Source organism: Artemia sp. Qi Xiang Cuo, chromosome 6, assembly GCF_049724085.1.
Source record: "Artemia sp. Qi Xiang Cuo chromosome 6, ASM4972408v1, whole genome shotgun sequence".
In the NCBI taxonomy this organism is placed as follows: Eukaryota; Metazoa; Arthropoda; class Branchiopoda; order Anostraca; family Artemiidae; genus Artemia; species Artemia sp. Qi Xiang Cuo.
The window spans coordinates 16,512,219-16,529,032 of record NC_142799.1 but is presented as its reverse complement, the minus strand read 5'-3'; the positions used below and the strand labels follow the sequence as shown (position 1 = coordinate 16,529,032).

The following is a 16,814-nucleotide window of genomic DNA, read 5'->3' as shown; positions in this document are numbered from 1 at the left end:
ACTGTACTTGTATGATATACACCCTACCTAATATTCTTCTAATATGTTTCCATGACGGTCAATCCTAATGAAATATACCAAAGTCAGATAAAATATAATACTTTAGAAACAAATTTGGGCTATCTATTTGCACATTAGGGGGTAGTGAGGGTAAAGTTTAGCGGGTCTGCATGCCTAATGTGTCATGTACAATAATTCTGCGTATTATGTAGTAAGAATTGTTTTCTAACTTAACACTGTCCAAATACTTTACCCCCTCCCCCCTAATGTGCAAATATATAGCCCAGATTATATATTTTCCATCTATTATGTTTAATTCTTTTTGTCTTGTCTCACGCTAAGCTGAAAAAAACTAACGAAAAAACCGGTTGTATAATGCGTCAATGAATGAACAACTTGAGTGGTAGGGTGTATATCATACATGTATCACAATGATTTTGAGAAAGTGGGCCAACCCAGGGCCTCTTTATTTATATCGACAGATATTCACTTCCTTTGCAAAGAACTTAATTTTCCAGAAAGTCACTATCAATCAGCTTGTTCTTTTTCCAGATCAGTTGGCCTGATTATTTTTCTCATGCCTTTTCTTCTTTAAACAAATCGATAAGTGTGAATCAATCGGTGGTTGTTTACGCCCCAAACTACTTGAGAGATTTAACCAGAATTGTCTCCGATTACATGGCAACAGACGGAGGAAAAGTGTGAGTTCATTTCTGACATTGATTGACAAGTTTAAGTTTAATCCCGTTTTTCTTCTTTTTTTATATGTAATAATTCAAAAAATAAGTATTTTCCGAAATAGAAATTTCAAAACAAAATAAAGGAATTTTAAAACAATATTAAAACCTAAAAAAGGCAGAAATAAAGTCGTATCAGAAGCTAAACTTTCAATTGTATCGATGAAATCAAATAGAATTAATGTGAACAGCTGAGTCAAACTGAATAGCGTTTTAACACGGTGTGTTATTGCCACCTTTTCTACAATTGATCTATAAAAAAACAAAGCTTTTCCAAGGGAAGTAAAGAGCGAGTTGAAACTTAAAACGGACAAAAATTATCTAATATAAATATATCAATCAAACTAGTACAAATAAACCATCTGTTTATGTTTCCCTGTGTTTCTAGGATTATAGAAAACTAGCGCTTTACTGAAAACACAAAAATCAAGTATTAAAAATAGGAATATTGATTTGGGAGTGAAAAATTAGTATGAAACTTGAGAACAATAAACTAATCTAAAAAGCTTTTCATACTCTTACACCAGTTGTGACATCAGTAACTTTCCATATACAGTTAAAATTATCTTTAAAACATAAGCGTAAAATTAAATATTTTTTTAATAACCGCTAAGTCATTGCACAGCATATAGATTATGAAATTGATTTATCAGGTAGCATTTTCGAATAATATTCAAGAGTGCTTTAAGCTAAAATATCAATAGTGATTAATAAGCAATCTTCAAATGTAAGAAATATGCTTTAGTATCGCTTGAAATGAAGATCAAATAAGACACAATATGAATTCTGAAAATATGGTCATTTGTCTCTATGCAACAGTGAATTTCAAGCTATGATACAAATTCTAAAGCTAGTCTATATTCCTAATCTTAATGCTATCAAAATGGCTTTACTTCGAACTTGTCTACAAGGTAGACATGTCCTTTTAAAACCAAAACGACAGCCAGGCTTTGACATGAGCCATCGCGCAGAAGTGACACCAAATTAAACGAGAAAAAAAGAATAGAGCAACAATCCTAAAATATATTGTTATTTATCTTAAAAGGGATTGATCCTAAAAGGGAATGATAACAGTTTTATTCTGTAAAAAGTGTAAAAAGGTTTGCTTTTACTGTACCAAGGCTCCTATATCATTTTGTGTTTTCAGTAAAGTGCTAGTTTTCTATAATCCTAGAAACACAGGGAAACATAAATATACTAGTTTGATTGATATATATATATATTAGATAGGCTGTGAAGCAATAATTTTTGTCCGTTTTAAGTTTCAACTTCCCTCTTTACTTCCCTTGGAAAAACTTTGTTTTTTTTAGATTAATCTTTGCTCGTTTTTGATTCAAATTTAATGTAGAAACAACCCTGCCATGATCTTTTTCATTTATACGGAATAATTTCTGTTCATTTTAAGTTCTAATGTCATTCCTTAGTTTCAGTTGAAAAATTAGGAACCTGTTTAAGGGCACATTTAGAACCTTATATTTGTGCCTAGTCACTTTTATAAATTTGACTTGATAAAGTGCACATTCCCATAAAGTGCACTTTCTGTTTTTCCACCTTTTTTTTCAAAAGAAAAAAGTGCCTTTTACAATGAAATAACCAAAAAAAGGTGTTTTTCAAAACCTAGGCAGGAGCAAAAAATAAGGAAGCAAGGACGTCTCTTTCCCTCAATTACTGTCATTAGAACCAGCACTCAGGCTTCATCGGAGTGAAGTTTGAAGGTTTAATTCAAAAGTATTAATCATTCAAGCTTAATATTCGGTAGATTTTTAGTTTAATAGTTTTTAGTTTTAGTTAATTTGTTTTTGCAATAATCTTTTACTTTTAAGATGAGTAGAAGATTTATGAAACTTACACAGGGGGTTTGGAAGGGGGAATATTACCTTAAATTACCTTAAATCGCACTTGCTAGCGATAGGACGAATCCTGTGTCCGCCAGCTTCAGTGATGATAGTTAATCATCATCTGTGGCCTCCCAAATGATGCACCACGGTTTGTTGAGCCACTCCCTATCCACTGATGACATGAACGCATCCACGCTGGTAGAGATTACTGTTTTTTCACTAAGGGAGTTCCACAAGCTGACAACTCTATTTGAGAAGAACTTGTTCCTTAGTCTGGTGTTGGCTCGTTTCCGAAAAAGCTTTTGAGAAGGACCACGAGTTCTTTTTGAATTGTCCGGTTGGAAAAGGCCAGGAATGGTATCCTCAGCATTTAAAAGCTTGTATGCTGTTATCACATCGCCTCGTATATATGTGAGGGGCTCTTATAAACCTCCAGTTAAGGGCTTTGGACCATAATTGTTGCAATGGCACCGTCTTATGCTTTTGAACTCTTCCACTTAAGAAGTGGCACCAAAAGTGCCGTTTTCAGTGCTATATGGCATCTATAGATGGTAAAATTTATAAGTCACGTAGACATGAGTAATAGCTTTAAAATGAGTCCTCCTGGGATATGTTTGGGAAAATGAGTGCATCACATTTGCAATAATAGTAGATTATATAAAAAGTAATGATAAGAAGGGAAAAACCATGATTGAAAAAAAAAATCCAAGGAGAAATCAAACGCATGATAATCTAATTTGAAGTCCAGCGCTATACTAAGAGAACCACGCTTTTAAGAATCTAATTTAATGTCTCGGTGTTTGTAGGACTTTAATTGCGTAGCTCATTAATGGGGCCTGGAGGAGGAGCCTGCGGGACCTCCAGGTTCTTGCAAACCTCCAGTTAAGAGTTTTGGATCATAATTATTACAATTATTCCGTTTCATACTTTCAAGATTTCCACTTAAGAAGTCGCACCAAAAGTGTTGTTTTCAGTGGTATATTTCGCTTATGAATTGTAGAATTTATAAAAGCCTGTAGATATGAGCAAACGTTTTCAATGATCCATTAAACATCACTCTAAGAAGTTCTGGTAGCCACTAGCCCCAGCTTTTCCACTTCAGACATGGCACTCAAAGTGCCGATTTTAGTACAGTTTGAAACTTGCAAATGGCGGAATTTATAGGAAGAACGTAAATATGAGCAATATTCTATATATGAACTATCAAAAATCTATTTATGATGTTCTGGTTGCCCGCTAATTCCACCCCTTGAGAAATGGCATAAAGTGCCCTTTTTTGTGGAAAACCGCACTTATGGATCGTTGAATTTATAAAAACTACGCGTACGCAGGAAATCGCTTTTGTATGTACTCCTCAGCGTTTCTCTATGATGTTCTAGTAACCCGCTAGGCCTAGAAAAAAAAGAAGAAAAAATACCGTTTTAAAGAATTTTAGCTTTTAGTCACTATGGGCTGGGGTTCGCTCTTTACTAGGTTGCAGATAACGCTTCAACGATGACAAAGAGTTCATTGCGAATTCTCCGAAGAAGCTAGTTCATATTGAAATCTGTGATTTCAAATAGATGGTAGAATTTGTAAAAAACCTAGTGAATATAATCAATAGCTTATAATTGAGCCATTAAAAATCTACCCACGATTGTGTGGTAGCCTGCTAATGTTTCAGTAGCTTACTGGTGAGCCGACGATCTATAAAACTCGTTAAGGGGGTTGTGAGCGGGAGTGTGAGGTAAGGGTTCTTGTAAACCTCCAGTTAAGGGTTCTGGTTCAGAACTATCACAATAGTACCTGTTTTGTACTTCGAAGCTTTTCCACCCATGAAGTGGAACCAAAAGTGTTGTCTTCAATGCTATATCGCACTTACTAATGGTAGAACTGATAAAAAAAAATAAATAAAAAAAATAAAAACACGTTGACATGAGCAATAGTTTTCAAATGAGCCATTAATCATAACTATTATAAGTTCAGCTAGCCCAAATAGCCTCGGCTTTTGTACTTGAGACGTGACACAAAAAGTGCCGTTTTTAGTGCCATTTGGAAATTTTAGATGGTGGAATATAGGCCTATAGAAAGAACGTAGATATGAGCAATATCTTTTATATGAGCTATAAAAAATCTGTTTACGATTTTCTGGTAGCCTGCTAGCGCCACCACTTGAGAAATAGCAGAAAGTGTCATTCTTGTGACATGTGACACTTGCAGATGGTGGAGTTTATAACAAGCACGTAGATATAAGAAATAGCTTTTGAATGAGTTATTAAGTATCTCTCTATGATGTTCTGGTGATCCGCTAGGCCTGGAGAAAAAAAAAAAACAGAAAAAAGGGAGACAGATCAGTGCTACCGATACAAAAAAGCAATTTTCCTTGTTGTTCAAAGAAGGGGGCTGTAATTTCCCTGTATAAGTTTTTCGAGAATTCTGATTCCAATACTGTACTTTTCATTTTGATCTGGCGCTATTTCGGAGGGGTTTCAGACTTTTTTTCGAAATCACCATAAGTTTCTTTTTGCAATAAACTTTTATTTTTAAGACAAACCAAAATAATATTTAATAATAATAATAATAATAATTTATTTATAACCCACTGCACAAACAATGTGAAAACTAGTGGAGTAAAGAGAAAAAGGAAAGAAAAATAAACAAATATAGTATTTGAAATAACATAAACATATAAAGAAATAATTTATCAAAATATACAAACGAATCAATGGTGAAGAGAAAGTTTTTCATTCGCATTTCCAAACAGCTGTATATGTAAATCCCGAAGTTTTCCCTTTATATCAGGTGTGTTATACTTTTTGATAATACCGCGGTTACGAAGTTACAACGGAAGATATAACAAAAATTTGCAATACTGATAAAAGCCTTTCCTTAATTTAGATAGGTCATTCTTAATAAGCAAAATGTAAATACCTGAAATAGCATGGTCACAGAAAACAGAATACAGCAACACTAAAGCTTTGCGATCAGGGTTGCCAACTTTTCGGTCCATAAATATGTCCCCTGAGTATCCAAAATTATGTCCTTTATAGCCAAAATATGTCCATATTTTGTCTTAAATATGTCCAAAATATGTCCATTTCGAAATCTTAGAACCTAGAGGCTCTTTTTCTTATCAATCGGGATATTGACCAAAAGACATTTTGGAAATATCTTTAAAAGCGGCTAGTCAACATCAAATATATTGAAAACAAAAAAAAAAACTCAGTAAAAACACAAAATACATAAAAACAAGTAAAAACAAAAAATGGTCGGCGGGAGCATTAGATAAGTCTTCTAGTGAGAATTCATTTTTAAGATTATGTTCAGACCGAGTGCCACCTTCACTTTTTCCTCTACTAGCTATTTGTCAATTAGAACATTTTTCGCATATTTAAGAAGGTAAAATCAGGGATTCCAGTAGCATATCGGAATACCAAATTAGTTTCTTGCCATGCGTTACACAACTAGTCGTGTGTACTTGAGGACGATTCTATAACTTTGTTTTGATTTGCCCAGTAGTGAAAACAGATTTTCAGCGGCTGCTAAATAATGTGGTAGACCAAGTAACTTTATCGTAAAACAGCAAGGATCATTGGGTTTTTCTTTGTTCTGGGCATCCTTACATTTTCTTAGGCTAGATCAGAAAACTCATTAATACGCTTGCTCAGAAGGTAAATTGAAGTTTCTAATGCCCCTTTTCAGTGACCAAACAAAATGGAGGGTAACTAAGCCCCCTCCCACACTTATTTGCATCCCAATGTCACTAGATCATAATTTTTAGATAACCATTTTGTTAAGCATGTTCGAAAAATGAAAAAACTATGTCTTTGAGGATGACACCCACAGTATCCGGGGGATGGTCTATAAGTTTTGAACTATTTCCAATTTTTACATATAAAATTGGTTATTGGGAAGTAAGCAGAAGTTTTCAGTGCAATTTTTTCTGCTAGTTGGGGGGGGGGGGTCGGGTTTTACGCGGGAGGAGATTTTTGTGGAGGAAGGGACATTGCTATTAAGGGGGCACCGGATTTCCCAGCATTATTTAAAAAACAATAAGAAATTAAGTAAAAAAATAATTTTTTCAACTTTTGCCAACTTTTCGGTCCATAAATATGTCCCCTGAGTATCCAAAATTATAACCAAAACTTAAAACACCAAAACTTAAAACAAACAGAAATTAATGCGTACATGATTGGGTTCACCCCCTAGTTATTACCTCGCTCTTTGCGGTAAACTTTTTTGTTAGTTGCACTTTAGCTATTTATTCTCATTAACGGCATATGTGATTAAGGGGCCATTCTTAGAAAACTGGAAGAAAATTTGAACTTTGACGTAAAGAGCGAGCTATCGACTAAGGGGTCACGTAAGTTAATTCGTAAGTTACGTAAGATCTAAAGTACGCGATAGCCATTTAGCCAAAAAAGTAAAATTAATATACAATTTTTTTTTATTATTCATGTACGGTGAGCCAAAATCAATGCTGCATTAATTCAAAAACATTCAGAAATAAAATAGAAAAACAAGTATTTTTTAACTTCAGAGTAAGGAGCAATATTAAAACTTAAAACGAACAAAAATTATTCCGTATATGAAAAGGGTTGTCCCCCTCTCAAATATATATATATATATATATATATAGAGAGAGAGAGAGAGAGAGAGAGAGAGAGAGAGAGAGAGAGAGAGAGAGAGAGAGAGAGAGAGAGAGAGAGAGAGAGAGAGAGAGAGAGAGAGCGCGCGCGCGCGCGCGCGCGCGCGCGCGCGCGCGCGCGCGCGCGCGCGCGCGCGCGCGCGCGCGCGCGCGCGCGCGCGCGCGCGCGCGCGCGCGCGCGCGCGCGCGCGCGCGCGCGCGCGCGCGCGCGCGCGCGCGCGCGCGCGCGCGCGCGCGCGCGCGCGCGCGCGCGCGCGCGCGCGCGCGCGCGCGCGCGCGCGCGCGCGCGCGCGCGCGCGCGCGCGCGCGCGCGCGCGCGCGCGAGAGAGAGAGAGAGAGAGAGAGAGAGAGAGAGAGAGAGAGAGAGAGAGAGAGAGAGAGAGAGAGAGAGAGAGAGAGAGAGAGAGAGAGAGAGAGAGAGAGAGAGAGAGAGAGAGAGAGAGAGAGAGAGAGAGAGAGAGAGAGAGAGAGAGAGAGAGAGAGAGAGAGAGAGAGAGAGAGAGAGAGAGAGCGCGCGCGCGCGCGCGCGCGCGCGCGCGCGCGCGCGCGCGCGCGCGCGCGCGCGCGCGCGCGCGCGCGCGCGCGCGCGCTCTCTCTCTCTCTCTCTCTCTCTCTCTCTCTCTCTCTCTCTCTCTCTCTCTCTCTCTCTCTCTCTCTCTCTCTCTCTCTCTCTCTCTCTCTCTCTCTCTCTCTCTCTCTCTCTCTCTCTCTCTCTCTCTCTCTCTCTCTCTCTCTCTCTCTCTCTCTCTCTCTCTCTCTCTCTCTCTCTCTCTCTCTCTCTCTCTCTCTCTCTCTCTCTCTCTCTCTCTCTCTCTCTCTCTCTCTCTCTCTCTCTCTCTCTCTCTCTCTCTCTCTCTCTCTCTCTCTCTCTCTCTCTCTCTCTCTCTCTCTCTCTCTCTCTCTCTCTCTCTCTCTCTCTCTCTCTCTCTCTCTCTCTCTCTCTCTCTCTCTCTCTCTCTCTCTCTCTCTCTCTCTCTCTCTCTATATATATATATAATTTTTAAAGTGATTTCACTCATGCTTTCCCTCCTAAATGTATAAAATATAAAAAATTAATTATTTTCTATGCATTTTGCCATGCATCACTCTTTTTTCAACTAGTATAACCATAAATGAAATAGATGCTGACGAAAGCAAGAAACGGGGAAACATATAGGAATAATACAATTCTTCTATCTATACGTCTGCATATTAGAGGCAGCTGGGAGGCAACGGCATAGCGAAATCAATTTCAAAGTTTGATAACTACAGTTTTTGCATATTATAAAAAAAGGAACTGTCTTATTAACATCTCCTCCTCAATAGCCCCAATTTGAGGGCTTATACTATATATAATGCTTTATAATAATATAAACTAAGTAAATATATATAGTATTCATGCATACTATATATATTTACTACTATATGTATATATAGGTACTCATGCATTATGCGGCACCCATACTTATGCATTATGCGGCACCCACCACTATATACTTTGTATAAGGAAACCAGACATGGAGCCCGTTCGACAAATTTTTCGCAGTTCACATAAGTGGCAATGAATAAAGAGAACACACCACTCGAATGCCGTTTTTTATGCTCCTTCCAAATAGAATAATTCATTTTATGTCGGATATGAATCCTCACCCCAGCCCTATATAACAACAATTCAGGGTTTGCTATATTTGCGCATTGGGGGGGGGGTAAATTCGGGATTTCTGATGTAAATGAGAGAGGTAAGTTTGTCCTAATGTGCAAATATATGCCCTGAACTTGCAAGTAGTAGAGTAGGGGTGGGGGGTAAAATTCATTTCCAAACAAAAAGAAAAGATTGTATATTTGGAAGGAAACATAAGAAAGGCATCGAGTGGTATGCTTAAGCTTTATTCCGAAAGTCAATAATATAATTTGCAAAAAATTTGCCTCTCGTAGATGTGTGTGTGTGTGTGTGTGTGTGTGTGTGTGTGTGTGTGTGTGTGTGTGTGTGTGTGTGTGTGTGTGTGTGTGTGTGTGTGTGTGTGTGTGTGTGTGTGTGTGTGTGTGTGTGTGTGTGTGTGTGTGTGTGTGTGTGTGTGTGTGTGTGTGTGTGTGTGTGTGTGTGTGTGTGTGTGTGTGTGTGTGTGTGTGTGTGTGTGTGTGTGTGTGTGTGTGTGTGTGTGTGTGTGTGTGTATATATATATATATATATATATATATATATATATATATATATATATATATATATATACTATCATACTTTTTATACTTTATAAATTTAATGAGTTCTTACTTACTTAAATTTCTCTCAGCTCCTTTCCCTTGATAAAATTTTCAAACTGAAGGAATTTACCCTGTGTGTTTGACAACATGGCTTTAGTTTTGATTTGAAACCATCAACAATCGAAAGGTTTCATTTTGTTAACTTTTCATTGAGGTTTTTGTGTGACGTTCGGAAGCCGGAAGTAGGTTTATATGAAAAAGGTGACAGCTTGTCTTTTATCTTGACCGTGGAGAGTAAAAATCAGGGCTACTAACACCATTTATAGGTGAAAGAATTTTGAAGGCATTTTCAGAAACTGTGCTTCAGGGAAGAGCAAGCAACCCCGGAAAATACAATACAGAGCTTAAAAAAAAGTAGATGTAAGTCTTAGCACTCATTTGGTGATGAGTGACATTTTTTTATGAAAGTAATTTGTTTTACGTCATAAATTTGGAAAATGTGCCCACTTTATGTCCCAAATGTCTAAAATATGTCCATTTTTTGCCCTATTATGTCATTTTGTCCAGGCACATAGAAATATGTCCTTTGGACATAAAATATGTCCAGTTGGCAAACCTGTTTGCGATTGTATTTCGACCGATTTGCAACAATCTTGTAATAGCCACGTCTAATCTCAGTACAGGTGTCCCTAACAGCTGACTGGCGAAAACAAAACATATTATTACACAGAGTATTGAGAGTAATACCAAGCTAACGTAGGCTATCAACTGAACGTAAAGAAGCTTAATTTCAATTCAAAGGAGAATTCGTAGCATTTTCGTTGAAACAAAGATACTCGCACTTTTCAAAATTTAAAATTAAGTCCAATATATAAAAAACCCTTTCTCACATTATCCACCATTTTACACAAAGAAAATTTGCTCCTACTAATAATTAGGATGTCATTTGCGTAAGCAATATACGATACATAAGAAAAACAAAGAAAGCAAGTATCAGCTATCTTAGAGAGCACTATAGCAATACAAAGCTGAAAAACATTAGGGGATAACCCGCCTCCTAGGCGTACTCCGCATCGAACACGAAAACTCTCTTGGACATTAACCCCGTTCATAAACATTAACCCCGTTACCATTCGTTAATCAGTGTCAGATGTCAATTTTTTTCACTAGGTAGTTTTTTTCAAAACGCGTTTTTAACTTTTAGTTTCTATGGGCTGTGGCTTGCTCTTTACTAGGTTGCAGCTACCGCTGCCACCATGAAACCAAACATTCGTGAAGTTTACTGAATGTACGATCTGATCAAACCGATTTCATAGCCACAAGGATAAATGATGACAGAATGCATTGGACTTGTATAATTTAGGCTATATATTTGCAGATTGGGGGGTTGGGGTAAAGTTAAGTTGAATTAGGTTTTTAACCCCTTTCTGTGATTTATTCCCTCCCCCCTTAATGTGCAAATATTTAGCTCCAATTATATTATTATATAAAATAAAGTATTATATTTTCATCATGTTATGGCATCTTTCATTATGATTAACCTAATAGCCCTTCTGGAGTGTTTGTATAATACATAAGTACCAGTAATTTTTCTTTCAAGAGGGCATAGACTAATGCTACCAATTTTCTGTGTGTTTTTAAGTTAATTGCTGATGGTAGAATTTATAGGAATGGCGTAGAAAGAGCGTAATTGATACGGGGCAGGGGAGGCAACCGCCCCCTTCAGACCCAAATTTGCGCCCCCAGACCTCATTTTGCCTTCCGGCTGAAATTTCGTTTCTGCAAAAAAAAACTTGTCAAAACTAAGATAAGCCTTCATAATTCAAGCATCCAGAGAAACAGGTCAGTTTTCTTTAGTATATCTTTGCCTTTATGGTAATATGTGGCTCATTTTTTCCATTTTCACTATCATTTTCACTTGATTTGGAAAAATTGGATCCAGATTTGCCACCACCCCCCCTCAGGATTTTGAAGAAATTACGCTACTCACGTAGATATGAGCAATATCTTCTGTATGAGCTGTTAAACATCTGTCTAGACACATGCGAGACCAATACGCCAAATAACAATACGCTCACGCCGATACGCGTGATATAAATACCCCGATACCGATACAGTGTGCAGCCCTTTCTCCAGGGAGTATGGAGGGTCGTATCATCACCAAGACCAAAGATATTTGACCTTTGAACTATGTTGAACAAAATGGCTATCTCAAAATTGTGATTGGGTGACTTTGGGGGGAGGGGACCTTCAGGGAGGGAAGGGGGGCTAGTTACCCCCCAATATTTTTGTTCACTTCAAAAGGACACTAGCAAATTTAATTTCCGTTTGAATAAGCTATTATACAGCTCTCTGTGATGTTCTGGTAAAAAAAAAAAAAAAAAAAAAAAAAAAAAAAAAAAAAAAAAGGAGAGGCGTCAGTGCTACAACAAGGAAAAAGTCATTTTTTTTGTTGTTCAAGGAGGGGGACTGTAATTTCTCTGTATAAGGGTTTCAACCATGGTGATTCCAATGGTACAATTTTCTTTTTGATCTGACACCATTATCGAGGGGTTTCAGGATTTTTTTGAAATAATCATAAATTTGTTCTCGAAATAAAAGCTCACTTTTAAGAAGAACTAAAATAATAGTCATTAATCCTCAATCAGTGTCAGATAGCAATCTATTTCCACTATGCAGTTTTTTCCCTAAACATGATTTTTGACGTCTGATTCTGACCGTGTTAAAGAGTTTATAGTAAGTTCTCCCAACAGACTAATGAGCCTTATTAAGAGGGCTGGGAGGGGGAGTATACGGGAAGGGCCTCTTGTAAATCTCAAGTTAAGGGTTTTGGAACATAATTATTACAATGGTACCATTTTATACTTCAAAGCTTTTCAACTTAAGAAGTGGCACAAAAGGTGCCGTTTTTTGTGCTATTTGGAAGCTACGAATGGCAAAACTGATTTAAATCACGTAGATATGAGCAATAGCTTTCAAATCAGCCATTAAAAATCTCTCTAAGAAGCTCTGGCAGTCCACTAACCCCTAGCTTTTTCACTTGGAACATGGCATCAATAATGCCAATTTTAGTGCCATTCGGCAGTTGCAGGTGGTAGAGTTTATAAATAAAACGTAGATATGAGAAATAGCCTTAATGTGAGCTATTACACATCTGTCTACGATGTTTTTGTAGCCCACTAGCCCCATCGCTTGAGAAATGGCACAAAATGTGGCATTTTTTGCCATAAGGCACTTGCAGATGATGGAATTTATAAAAAAAACACGTCGATATGAGAAACAGCTTTCTAGTGAGCCATTAAGCTTTTCTATATGATTTTTTGGTAAATCGCTAGCCCTGGAAAAAAAGGAGAAAAAAAGGGAGACAGATCAGTGCTACCCATACGAAACAGTGATTTTTCTTGTTTTTTAGGGTTGGGGACTGTAATTTCCCTGAATAAGGTTTTCGACTATGTTGATTCCAATGATACACTTTTCATTTTGATCTGACGCCATTTTTGAGGGATTTCAGGCTTTTTTCGAAATAACCATAAATTTCTTTTCCCAGTAAACTTTTATTTTTAATACTAACTGAAACGATAGTTACCATTCCTGAATCAGTGTCAGATGGAAATTTATTTTCACTAGGCAGTTTTTTTCTAAACGCGTTTTTTAACTTTTGGTTACTATGGGCCGTGGTTCGCTCTTTACTTTACATGATAAGGTATCTATGAAGAACGGGCCACATGATTAATTTGGGGCACTTGCCTTTTGAGCAGCGCGGATCATATAGCCCTTGAGGCGTATATTCCAGACCTAAGAATGTCTCAAGATTCTGATCTGACAGCAGAACAGTTTCACCGTGTAAAACAATCATATGGTTTTGGTTAATTCTTTTTGTAAATCCATCCTTAACGAATACACAGCAACTAACAGATGAGTTTGAATAAGTATTTCGCTACCATTGGTAGAAATTCAGAAATTTTGGTACTATCTTTTTTTTTAAATAAGCGACAAACACTAAGATTTTGTTTTGTAAAGATGGATAGTTTGTGTTTAGATCAAAAGTTTCGCCTTTCGTCGCTTTAATAATTATAAAATATGTTTAACAAGAGATGACAGCGAGTAAGAGAGTAGATGTTATATCTGCTCGCTGTCGCTGCACTAGAATATGGAAATTTATGGTGACTTCACATTCTGATTCTGTAACGTAGCGTAATTGTGTCAAATTATGTCAACACCAGTTCTACTTGTTTACTCCCCCCCCCCCAATTCCCGGAAAATATCCCCCAGGAATATACAGCACCCCCCACGGAAAATACCCCGCATAATAGACCCCCTGCACAAAATATCCTCCTGGAAAATACCCTCCCCGCGGAAAATATCCTCGCGAAAAAATACCCCCCGGAAAACACTTCCCCGTGGAAGATATCTCCCGGAAAATATATCCTTGCTGAAAGGAAATTATTCCCCAAAATATACTCCCCACTGAAAATTCCCCCAGATAATCTCCCCCTGCAGAAAACTCTCCTGCGAAAAATGTCCCTATGTTTCTCAATAACAAAAACTATCTGTAAACCATTGACAAATTACGAAACTTAAAAAGGCATTTGAACTTCTACAATGGGGTTTTCTGATTGTTTTGTAGTTTGGGAGGGAGGGAGATACCTCAAAGGGTGCTTTTTAATGCCAAAACATCCCAGCTCTTATTGAGCCATCAGATAAATATAGAATTAGTTCTAAGGGAGAGACGAGGGAGTGTGAAGGTAGAAATTTGTGCATGGTCCCCAGGGCCGTAACCAGTATTTTGTGGGGGGTGAGGGGGTGGGTTCAGTGGGGTTTGGTACAAAATAAACTTTTAAAAAGGCATCAAAAAGGGAAAATTGTTATCTGTTCCCTTATGAATTCTGGGAATATTTCTGTTCTGTGCTGTTACTATAAAAATACAGAGTAACATTAAACCTCGAAATGAGCAAAATTTATTCCGTATAGTAGGGGGACTGCCCCTTCCTCATCCATGGGTGCTGGCAAGGGAGGGCAGGGGGCCATGGCCCCCTGGAAATTTGGAACTATAAAGTAATTATAAGGAAACCAAAGGAATGAGAGCAGAATAGGGAAAAAACCATTTAAAAATGCTTGTTGCCCCATTGTTGGCTGCCTGCCAATAGTTTTTGACCCATAATAAGGAAAATATAAGTTCTAATTTGTGACTGAGCAACCTCTAACCAGTTTTCCAGAAACATTTTTCCAATATGATTTGGCTGGGAAAAAAAAATTGAATTCTTCATAATAATGAGTAGTAAGTAAATAATTATCCTTGTCAATAACGAAAGTATAAGAGCCTAACTATTAACAACATTCAGTCAAAGAATCAGCTTTTTATAGGGATCTTAAATATGTATTTGTTTATTAGTAATTAGTTCAGTTATTAGAACAAAAGAAAGTTCGTATAATTGTAAAAAAACAATAGGAAAACAACTTAATAAGGAGGGATTTCGGTAATAATATGCCGTCAACTTTTGCTTGCATTGCAAGAGTACCCATGAGCTGATATATGAGGCCACTATAATCAGAAATGTTTCCCCTAACCGGAATGCTAAGGATATCTGTATTTTCCCCCTGAACGGATACATTTTTTATGTTTTATTACTATTTTTCTTTTGTTTCGAGGAGCGATTGTATTTATCTGTGTGTCAGTTAGAAAAAGATTTAATTTTTTACAGTTATGAAGCATAAAGGTATCAAATATACTAGCTTTTGACATTCAAAATTAAATTAAAAATATTGAATTGAACATTTTTGATTTAATTTTATTTTATTCTATTTAATATTTAATTAAATTTTTGGTGTTTGATAACCAAGTTCAAAACTATTGATATTGCAAAACAAATCTGTCCAATGCATTAGCATTGCTGAACAGAACTGAATGCTGGGAGTTTATATCTTAGTTTTGTATGTTGGCTATTGTTTTGTGTATTTTTGTAACTACTTACTTTTTTCATTTTTAAATACTTTTACTTTAATTGACATACTTTTTCCATTTCCTTTAGAAAAATGTTTGTTTCTAAGCTTCATTAAATAAAAAAACAAACAAGTTTTTTCAACTGAAAGTAAGGAGCAACATTTAAACAAAAATTATTACGTATATGAGGCGGGTTGCCCCCCTCCTCAACACCTTGCTCTTCACGCTACAGTTTTTCGGCACTTTAAAAAAAGTTTCTTATTGTTCTAATTAAACGACTCTTGTGCTTTAGGAGTCGTTTTTAAAGAATTGGAAAAAAATTAAATTTTAACTTAAAGAGCGATATGTTGAAGAGGGGACAACACCCTCATATGCGTAAAAATTTCTGTGCGTTTTAAGTTTTAATCTTGCTCCTTACTTTCAGTTGAAAAAATGTGTTTTTGTTATTTCAGATCGTTTTTTTTAAAACGCCAGGATACGTGGCTCCACCTCCACGGAAAAATCTTCCTCCCCATAGAAATATCCTCTGGGCAATTCAATCCAGACGAAAATTTACCCTGGACATTTACCCTTAATATTTCCACACATAAAATTGAATCGGCAAAGAGAAAGTAAAGCATATAAAGAAATTTCGTATATAAATTCTAGTAAGTTCACACAGTATAAAATTTCGTCGGAAAATTTTACCGCCTGGAAACTATCCTCTCCATTGAAAATTCACCCAACAGAAAATTCGTCCTCCCCGCCCCACTCGAAAAATGTATGCATGATTTCCAAGACCAAATTACAAAGGGCAATTTTTATAACTTAAAAACCTTTCCCCAGGGGCTGTAGGGGGTCATTTTATCTCCAAAGACATAGTTAACGGGCCTTTCAACTATGCTAAAGAAAATAGCTATCTCAAAATATTGTTAGGACAATTTTGGGAAAAAAGTGACGTGGGAGGGGGCCTAGTTGCCCTCCGATTTTTGATCACTCAAAAAGGGTACAAGCAATTTTCATTTCCGTTAGAATGAGCCTTATCCTGAAGTTCTAAGCCCGTCGATACAATCACCTCTAGGAAAAGAAAAACAACAACAAAAAACAAATAAACATGCATCCGTGATCTTTCCTCTGGTAAAAATTACAAAATTCCACATTTTTGCAGATATGAGCTTGAAACATCTGTAGTAGGGTTCTTTGATACGCTTAATCTGATGGTGTGATTTTCATTAAGATTATTTGGCCTCAAGAGGGTATTTCCTCTTTTTCCGAAAATCAGACAAATTTTCTCAGGCTCGTAGCTTTTGATAGGTAAGACTAAACTTACAGTTTGATGAAATGTAATTAAACAAATAGAAAAGGTTTTTCAACTAAAGTAAGGAGGAAGTTTAAAACTTAAAACAAATATAAATTACTCTGTATATAAGGGGGACTGCTCCCTTTTCAACCCCTTGCTCATTAAACATAAGTTTTTTAGTGCTTTTGAAAAAAATTTTTTTTCCAATTGC

At 36.7% G+C, this 16,814-nt stretch overlaps 1 protein-coding gene across 1 annotated transcript in view; it reads left to right on the top strand.

Annotated features, from left to right (window-relative positions):
• Positions 1–16,814, top strand: part of Nep3 (M13 family metallopeptidase neprilysin 3) — a 189,635-nt gene that overhangs the window by 107,869 nt on the left and 64,952 nt on the right. Inside the window, exon 8 of the mRNA XM_089090512.1 lies at positions 553–701. Coding sequence (XP_088946638.1) covers positions 553–701 — 149 coding nt within the window. The remainder of the gene's footprint in view (positions 1–552; positions 702–16,814) is intronic.